This window comes from Fopius arisanus, unplaced genomic scaffold, assembly GCF_000806365.1.
Source record: "Fopius arisanus strain USDA-PBARC FA_bdor unplaced genomic scaffold, ASM80636v1 scaffold00039, whole genome shotgun sequence".
Taxonomy (NCBI): domain Eukaryota; kingdom Metazoa; phylum Arthropoda; class Insecta; order Hymenoptera; family Braconidae; genus Fopius; species Fopius arisanus.
Window position 1 is genome coordinate 1092928 of NW_011887778.1, and position 10031 is coordinate 1102958.

The 10031-nt window shown below is 36.7% G+C and overlaps 1 protein-coding gene across 3 annotated transcripts; it reads left to right on the forward strand.

The window, feature by feature from the left end:
- The first annotated feature begins 259 nt into the window (after positions 1-259).
- On the forward strand, positions 260-9804 carry LOC105266594 (aminopeptidase N). 3 transcript variants are annotated; one of them, XM_011304900.1, is made up of 17 exons: positions 260-493; positions 2504-2703; positions 3494-3827; positions 4119-4299; positions 4389-4544; positions 4934-5236; positions 5610-5790; positions 5860-6010; positions 6701-6782; positions 6900-7074; positions 7528-7717; positions 7804-8078; positions 8496-8680; positions 8759-8920; positions 9106-9246; positions 9353-9434; positions 9508-9804. In XM_011304900.1, the coding sequence occupies exons 1-17, from the start codon at positions 445-447 to the stop codon at positions 9652-9654; spliced, it is 2994 nt and encodes a 997-aa protein (XP_011303202.1). In that variant the 5' UTR covers positions 260-444; the 3' UTR covers positions 9655-9804. The 3 variants fall into 3 exon arrangements, with proteins under 3 accessions (XP_011303202.1, XP_011303204.1, XP_011303203.1); XM_011304902.1 differs by lacking the exon at positions 260-493 and adding an exon at positions 1576-1655; XM_011304901.1 differs by lacking the exon at positions 260-493 and adding an exon at positions 1895-2428.
- The last annotated feature ends 227 nt before the right edge of the window (positions 9805-10031 follow it).

Sequence of the window (10031 nt, forward strand, 5' to 3'; positions counted from 1 at the left end):
TCATATGTATTTTTTTTTTTGCGAAAGATGAGGGAATTGGGAATAATTAGAAATGAATAATTCGATGTTTTGCGTTTTTTTTTTGGAGGCTCTTTCATCCATTAAAATTTTAATTTCGCGACAATAGACGCACATAACACCTCGGCCCGACGTTAAAACGAAGATTATTTGTTGCATTTGTGTAATGGCGATTGGGAGGGGGAGGTCATAACACTGGACGTCGAATGAACCAACATGAAGCCTACTGACCACAGGTGGAAATACTGGCTAATTGCGCTCTACCTGTCAGACAATTGCGTAGGTGATTCCTTGTGGTTGTGGGCTCGTCTCCACAGTGTAATACATGTGCATTTTCCACGGCTACAGTGGGGCAACCGTTAAAAGTGAATTTTAATCTCATTATAAGATTGTTCCTAGTGCCATCCCTCGGGATTAGCATTACACATGAGGCGAGGCTCGGTGAGCACTTGGGAGCCATGGGCCCGACGAAATTGTAAGTTGTTAATTCCTTGGGTTTTTCCCTCCACGAGAACTATTCTCTGCGTTATTTTTAAATCCTTCATCCTCAGTCTGAAATTTTCATTTAGCATCGAAATTTCAGGAAATCTTGGAAGGAAAATCTCAAATATTCATTTTTGTTTTCGCATCTGGAAGTTAATTAAACTCACGGTTTTTTCATTAAGTCATTTCCTCATTTCAGTTCAACCCTGAAAAATGAGAAAATTGTTCCTGAACGTTTATGTAACATTGAAAATTCAATAAAGTGATATTTTCATTTCATTCCGCGTGAAAACTCATAAATACTCTAGAATTTAATAAATTTAATCTCATAAATATTCGTAATTATTCATTTATTTATTCATTGAATGTTTCTCTCAATAATTCAGGAGATGATACTAAACAAATGGTTAATTATTAACTTTTATTACTGTTAGTGCTTTATTATAACTATTGCTGTTAATTAATGGGGATATATTTTTAATTTCCTCTCATTCCACGGAGATCCGAAAAAGAAATCGAGTCATGGTCAAATCAACTGCAAATCATAAGTGCGACGTCGATTAGCATCGTACACAAAATTGAGAGCAATTTATGTACTTGAATAATGAGGCACAAAACACCGAAAAAATGGGGTTAATATTGAGGGGAAAAAATGGGTGTTATCGAGAGCGATTATGCACGGCAATTATAATTCCCCGGGTTATAAACCCACTTTCCAACGCCGCGATAATAGTATCGATGGAGTCAATGGATTAAAAAAATTATTTAAAATTCGTTCATAATGAATTATTAATGAATTATTCCTTTGGGGCTTCATTAATTTACGGTTGTATGCACCTGCGGAGGATTTGAAATTTGAAGTACATGAAGTAATTGGAAAGTGTAGGAAATAAAAAAAAGGAGTTTGATTCGTTTTTATGCACGGTTCCGGTTTTTCTTCTTTATTATGCAACAGTGTGTAGTGGAATAAGGTCGGCTTTATCATTTGAGTAGTATCATAATCTAAAACTGTTTTACAATACATAAAAAAGTTCTGCTATCCGAGTTCCGGCGTGCGGTAAAGTGTAAGAGAGGAGGAATTCCAAAACAATTCTGGGGAGAATAGTTTACGAGATGGTCCTCCGAGGTTTTTTCTGGACACAGGATTTTTGAAGGTATTCCTTGAATAATGAAGGGAATGTTTACTCGATATGTTTTTATTATCATATTTTTTATTATTAGCCACTAAACTAGATTGTAAAATGAAATTGAAATTTCATGGACGGGTTAGCAATTATTTGCAGGGGGAAGATTTTTCATTTTTCCAATGCATACTTCTCAATTTTAATTCACAATTGACATGTGAATTTTTTGTCACTTAAGAAAAATCATTAACCATCTTGCGGACAAGTTTTATTATTTATTCACATTTTTTTTCAATCCATAAACGGTTGTTCAGAAATGTTTCGTTAATTAGACAAAATATTTTGATCACAATTTTTTTCTACACTTGGGCGTTAATAAAAAGTGTTATCCAGGACTTGACCGTAGTATTATCGGATCTCCTGTATCTCTGAAGAACAATGTAGCTTCTCACGGTTCCCTGGTCACGCTCATCCACCTCCATCATTGAGCACCGCAATTGTGTTATAAATTCACATACGAATTGAATATTCGAATTGTTTGAGTTGAGGTAAAAAAAGGTGATTACCAGAGTCTGAGGCCACAGTGTATGCAACTGGAGTTATGGCACACACTCGTGTTCAGTCTCGTTATCGACCAGCTTCGTGAAATAATCGTTTGTCCCTGGAATTCCTCATCTCTCACGACAAAAAATAAGAGCATAAAACAGCTATAAACCAAAATCGTCAATACTCACAGATGTTTTATGCATTAAAATCAAGCAATCTTATGTTATCCTCTTCATTATCGGATAAATAAACAGAGAGTAATTAATCATTCCGATCGATTTTTTTACCTCGAGTTATTGGTTTTCATTTTTTTGCATTCATTTCACTTTCAGCAGCCAATATGGCACAATTTGCATCGAGCCGGCAAGAGTTTATGACTAGTGAACCTGGATTGAATGGTATTGAGTATCAAAGAGGCGGCGGTTATTTCTTGTCTCATAAGAAAATCGCTATCTTTATTACTGTGATTTTTCTATCTCTGGTGGCTGTTGGATTTATTGGCGCCTATGCGGGGGCTATTCCTCAGAAGAAGGTCAGTTGCATGTGGTCCAATCTTATTCTTTTTAAATATCCATCAATTAAAAATCAATGCTTCAACAAACTGAAGATGATTATGTGAGTTCAAATTAAATTTTAATTTCAATTCTCGATAATCATGAGTATTCAAAAAAATTGGGGTTTTATATTAAATGGGAATTGATTTTTCAACGCATCAACTTTTATTTAACTTCAATGCAAAAGAAATTAAAAAGTGTGTATTTTTAGTAGTGCAGTAGAATCCGATTAACGCAGATTTTTTCGCTTCTCCATTTCTCAATGAATCTGGAATTCATGGGATTTTTTTTCTCTTGAAATTGATCCCTCAATTTCAAAGATGATTAACAATTTTTTCTCTGACAGAAAATACTCGGCTGTTCCCAATAAATGTTTCGGATTTATGGGATTTCCTCCTTGAAATCCCTCAATTTCAGAAATAATTCTTTCTCTCCAAAAAAATAAATCGAAATATCACCTTCAGCCACTTCGATATCAAATTAGATTAACTCGATTGTTCAAAACAATGAAATACGAATATTGAGAGAAATTTTATTCAACCTCTATTCAACCTGAATTTTCATACTCACCGTAAAAATTCACCAATAAATACAATGGAATTTTTAATTGATTGAAAAGTCAAGGAAATGATCGATTGAATTTTCAATTCAGTTGGCGGTTGTTCCAATTAATTGATTCGGCGATGAAAAATTCTATAGAAATTTCAAGTTCGAAGAAAACTGACATTAACTGGAAAACTGATCAATATTTTTTGTTTATTTATGAAGGTGTTCGATGCAACAGCATTGATCGCGGAAGACGAAGGCTCGGAGCCGGCGGATGCTGATAAATATTCCCTGTCATCCGAAATATTTCCCCTTCGATATCATATCGATTTGACGCCAATTCCCACCGACAATGGTGTCTCGGTGGTGGGTCACGTCATTGTGCAGTTTCATTACAATGGTTCAGCTAGTTTAGATCAAATTGTTCTGAGTGCCAAGAGCATGAGCATTACCAGAATGAGATTAGTAGCTGATAATACTGAAAATGAGGATAAAGAGAAGAGGAAAAAGAGAGAGGATAACGTGAAATTTCCTGAATCTGAGTTCCTCGGAAATGGTAACGATTGCGGCTAAATGTCCCAGTTTATGTTTCAATTACGCGTGAAAGAAATTTTATTCCCAAATTGTCCCACTATTTCGGTAGTGGAGTCATACAATTTGCAATATTCAAGCGAAAAATACAGAAGCCACCGGTGATGTTATTGATAAAAATCGTCAGCTTTTCTGTGGATTTTTCGGATACAAACATTTGATAGACCGAGAAAATCCAGATTAATGAAATTCAGTTCAAGATTATTAATCAATAATTTTTTTTCTCAAACTCTAATTTTCTCCTGCAATTAATTAGGAACAAAAATAACTGATATTGACATCAGTAAAAATGAAATGGATAACGAGCACGGAATCTTAAGAACTCATCTACCAAGAGGGATAAAGAAGGGAGTTTATGCCCTGGAAATAGATTACAAAGCTCTGGTCGATAATCGTACCCTCCGCGTAGCAAATTTCAGCGATGAAAGTAGCGACAGGTGAGTGATTAATCCAGTTTACTGTTTAAAGCCTCTGATTTTCTCACCAGCTAATCCCCTTTGTCCTCTTGTACTTTTTTCCCCTGAAGATGGCTGATGGCGAGTCGATTAAAACCTGTCAATGCACGTCGACTCTTTCCGTTGTTCGATGATGTGAGATTGAAAGCTAAATTCGTACTGTCCGTTGCACACGCCGAGGATATTGCTGTCTTGTCAAATACTCCAGTGAAGTACAGAACTACTTCGTAAGTGGAAGAAACCAATAAGCGAAACGGAAATTGATAACAAAAATTAATTGACATGAATTACTCCATTTTCGTCCCAAAGTTCTGTTACGAATTTATTCTGAAAGTCTAGATTATTCCCAGACATTTCTATTTTCTATTTTCTCATTTTTTACTACAATTATATTAATCAAACAAATTTTCATTTTGTGTGAATTCCATTTAAATCTGTAGCTTCAGGAATTTATATGCAATAATTACACGAATTGCGAAAAATTTATCGCAGAATGGAGGAGATAAGATACAAAAAATTATGAAATTTCAGTTTGAATTGGCGGCATTAGAAGCTGCAACTTCTTTGTATGGTTTTTTCATGTTTGATAAATTGCTGACTGTATTGTGTCCGTCAGATCAGCCGGTCTCGTGATTGATACATTCGAGGAGACTCCCTTAATATCCCCCCACAACCTGGTGCTAGTTCAGGGGCAGTTGGTGCCGCTAGCCAATATCACAATGTCCGACAATACGAGGGTGATAACATTCTGGGGTGAGACGAATGTCAACCTAGATCCAAGCTACTTGAAGGAAATGATTCTACCAGTTCTGAACAGCTTCATGGAGCTGTTCGATTTTGATTATCATATGCCAAAGCTTGATATCGTGTGTGTTCCGTTTATGGAGAATTACGGAAGTCCCGGATTAATAACAATCATGTGAGACTTTAATTATTTATACCCATAAAAAATGGTCATTTATCAATATCCAAAAAAAAACATGAATGGATAAATCAAGGATTTAGCAATTAATCCATCGCTGGACTCTCCAGCAAATTCGCTGAAAATTCGAATTGGGCACGGAGTTGAATATAATGCAATACAATATTTATTTGTGTAAATATTGAAATAATAATTAGACTGATGAATGCATCGGTATCGAATGCACTGGAAAACTAGAGTGATTTTAAATTGACTTGAAAAATCGTGAAGAATTTCGCGCATTCACGTGCATCAACGATCTAATTCCGTAATTATCGATTCGCAGTCAGAATTATCATTTGATTCTCTCGATTCCTCGGTTTTTTAACAGAGAACCACTTTTCAATGCGACGAGTGTGTCACCAGGAATAACGAGATATGAAACCCTCCAAACATTGATTCGTCTAGTTGGTCAACAATGGCTAGGTGGATTAGTGAATTCCCAGAATTGGACTGATGTCTGGATCCTCGAGAGCTCTCTCACCGATCTCCAACACTCGTTAATTCCCAAAGCAAGTGCTGAATAGTATAAAGGTATGAGAATTTAAAACCGTTGGTTCAATGGATTTTTAAATCTCCAGTTAGATCCAACATTTAATCACTCCACGTTCATCCTGGATGTTCAATTGGATGCGTTTGAAGCCGATGGTTACACTGTATCGCAGTCATTGCAGTCCAAGGTCAATCCAACATACTTGGAGGCATTTCATCCGGATGAATTGTATGACAGAGGTGAGAAAAAGATGCGAGATACATTGAGATTTATGATCGTTATCACAACACAATGGTAAATTTATTCTCGAGTCTTCAAGAAGGAATCCAAGAGTGACGTGAACGAAGGAAAAAAACTATCTGGCGGATTAGAATAAAACTTAGATACCAGTGCGATGTCTGAAGAGATGTTTGAAAATGTCAGCAGTCCACGGTTTAAGGGAATGAAATTCTTTTAAAAATATAGAAAGCCTTTTCTGGCCGAGCACTCAATAGATTGATCAATGCAATCATTCGGATCTTGAATCGCAGACACGAATTCCTTGAAAAAAAAATGTTTTATGACTAGCACAGAAAAGGGTGCAATGCTCCAGTCAGTGAAAAATTCCACGACCGGCACTCGGATTTTTATTGAGTAATTTTACCAGAATGAACCATAAACTTTGCTTGAATAAGACTGAAATGTTTTATAGCCGGCAGATTTTCCAGCACTAGTACTAGAATTTTCCTAATAATGTTTATCCACGTCAGTTATTTAATAAAGGAAGATGAATCTCAAATAAAATATGGGATGCACTGCGAGAGAAATTTTATCGCAGCGTGCGTAGAGTTTATGAATTGATGCAATTTTTACGAACTAATTTCGTGAAAATATCGTTGTCCGATCATTTAATGAATAATATTTAAGGGATGAAAAATATTTATCCGTAGGTGCATGTCTGTTACGCATGTTGCATGGAGCTTTAAGGAGAAACGAGTCGTGGATTGGATACAGGAAATTCGTTCACAGGTGGTGGGTAAACAGACTATAATTCCCATGTCCATTCAATTCATGCCTGACATTTCGACGTGAACTTCCGACTGACACATGTCACGCAAAAATTCACTATTTTCATGTTTACGTTATCAGGGCAAATGGAAATGGAGATGTTGCTTCATTTCTGGAAGCAATGACTGAAGATTCTGAGAATATTCCACAGGGAATTAATGTCATCGCTGCGATGAATTCATGGATCAGTAATCACGGATATCCAGTTTTGAATGTTCAAAGGGACTACAGTACTGGTTCTGCCAAGGTTCACCAGGTAAATCATTCCTCAACTCTCCAATCTTCTCGTCTTTCCCAAAAGAATATTTTATTTTCGCGTTTTCTAAAAAAAATACTCTCAACGCAGCCAAACAACAGTTGCAACAACAATTTCAGTGACATAATATAAACATGTAACAAGTATTTTCTTATTCAATGACATTCAGGGTCACTTCATAATCCCAACATTGGTGAAGATAATATATCAAATAATAAGAGTTAACATTCATTAAAACGTCATGTTTACCGACGTTTGTTCGTCATTGCTTAAGAAAGGAATAATGCGGGGTTCTATTTCGGTCGCAAGCCGAAACGCCGGTAAATCATACGTCATGAATGGAGAGTTGTATCATGAAGTGACTACAAGGCTGAATAACCCATCCTTTTATTCCACCTCACGACCAACGACTGCCGTCAATTACGAGAATGGAATATTCTCTGTTTGTTTCAGGAGCGCTTCAGCTTCGATAATTTAACAGCCGAAGCGGAAATTCCGTGGTACTTACCACTCTCTTGGATCACAGAAAACGATAACTGGTCGTCACCCTCATTCACGTGGCTGGAATCGGCGGAAATAAAAATCGATAAAGTCGGTAATCCCGATGAAAAATCGTGGGTGATATTTAACGTTAATTCCACGGGTACAGTATTACCTCGCAATCACCCATTCAACTCAATTGGAAATAAAATGAAAATACCCCTGATAGACTTTCAATTAATTTCAAAGGATACTACAGAATTAATTACGATCCCGATAACTGGCAATTGATTGCACGCGCATTAGAAGAGAATCCCACCGAATTTCCTTCACCGGTGAAAGCCTCTCTGATAGACGATGTACTGAGCTTGGCTTTCGTTGGCTCTACATCTTACGATACGGCTTTCAGTCTGATCAATTACATGAGAAATGAGAGCCAACCCGAGCCTTGGACGGCACTCATGCGTCACGCCATGAAACTTAATCTTGTGTTGTATGATACAGCGATATATCCGAAATATCAGGTGAGTCTTCTCCTAATTTTAAAAGATGTCGAAGCGCCACTGAAATAGTATTATTTCGACGTGTCCTAGAAAAGCTCAAAAAGCTCAGAAATATTATTCATACTGATGTACCTCGAGATTTATAACTGAACTCTCGTATTTCGCATTTTTTAAATCAACTCAACTGTGTCAATGTTCTCCGTGGAAATCATCTCAGTCATATCCAATTTCAGAATAAAATTCCATCGGAGAGTACTCGTTATTTATTACCATATTTCATAGCAATTGATATTGCTGTGCGCACACGTACGATTGTGAACAGAATGAGCATTGGGATTTACAAGATCGTTAATTACTCTGCGTGTCGATTTCACTGTCTTCCATAATTTTTTAAATAGTGACGGTTAATCGACAGATTTGGGTGGTTTTTTTTTTCAGGAATACATGAAAGAATTGACATCGAATTTTTACGAAAAGGTTGGCCTAGACATAAATCACGGCAGACGTCTGACACTAGTAGCACACCAATTAGGATCAACCTTTGGTATACCAGAGTATCTGACGTGGGCAAAGGAAAGTGCCGAAGGCCTGAAAAGCTCACTAGAATGGGAATCTCGTCATCTGTAAGACGCAAACAACCGAACACTAATGACAAAGCCCCTTTCCAGTTGAACCCCTAAGTAAATACTGAAACTTTACAGAATACCCTCGTATTTACGCGAGACTCTACTCTGCACCCTGGCGGATGAGCTTGGATGGCAGTGGTGGCAGCAGAAATTAGGAAACATCACGAAGCGCGACGATGACAGAAATTCATTCCTATCGTCTCTGGCCTGTTTCCAAGTGCCCTGGATGTTGCAGGCGTGAGTTTAAAGTGATACTCTTGATGTATTTACGTTTGTAGAGGAGATAGGCAAGATCCATCAATTTGAGATTCAACCGGCAGTGGGGACTATTTCCGTTTCTGTCCCTCAAATTGTCCAGAGGTGTTAAAACTACCTTTTACGGCTGTGCAATCTCAAACACTTGTTTATTGAATTGTTCCCAGGGTATTGAATGAAATTGTTAAGGGTGAGGTCTTCGAAGAGGCTGAGACGCTCGTTATTTTGAGAGCATTCGACAAGCATCCCGTTGCTGCTGGTGTAGCCTTTCAATTTGTACAGAAAAATTGGGTGGATATTGTTAAAAAGTTAATACTAATTTCAATTTTCATTTTTTTTTTTCACTGGATTGAAAGAAACATTTCGGCATTTAAAGGGATTTTTTAATTGACTAATTGTGGGGATTTGTTATAGATTTCACAAGTCATATCCAATACTCAGGGCTTTTATAGGGTCAGTAGGTAGTGGCTTCACGAGTGAAAAGGATCTGTCTGACGTACGTATAAAGGGGAAATTGGAGAAATTTGTAAACAAGTTGAGCACTTTCATCTCGCATTTTTCTCTTTCAGTTTGTGGAATTTCGAGAGGATAACTACGAGAGTCTGAAACCTGTGGGATACATCACAGCGTTTGTGGAGGCCAAAGGAAATTCCTGGGTATCCTTCCTTAACACATCCTTTGTGAACTTCGAGAAGACGATGGAAAGAATGCAATAGTTATCTGCCTTATGCAACAATCTCAGTACTTATTAATTTACTTTTAACTCGGTATGTAACAAGTGCGGAAACCTAAGAACAATTGTGATGTCTGTAATATTAAAATCATGAATAAAATTGCGACTCATTCCATTATTCTGTCACAACGAAGGGGAATCCAGTTTCATTAAAAAAACAGTGAAAACATTATCTACGACAACAATTTTTATTCTTCATTCAATCAATTTCACCCCCACAAGCTTGATTACAAAACGAAGCAACAAGAATCCCATCCTTACCCTAATAATTAAAAAAAAAATGATTGGTAATGATAAAACACCATTGAATTATCATAATTCATTATTCATTATTCAATTTTTCATAATATACAATTTAAT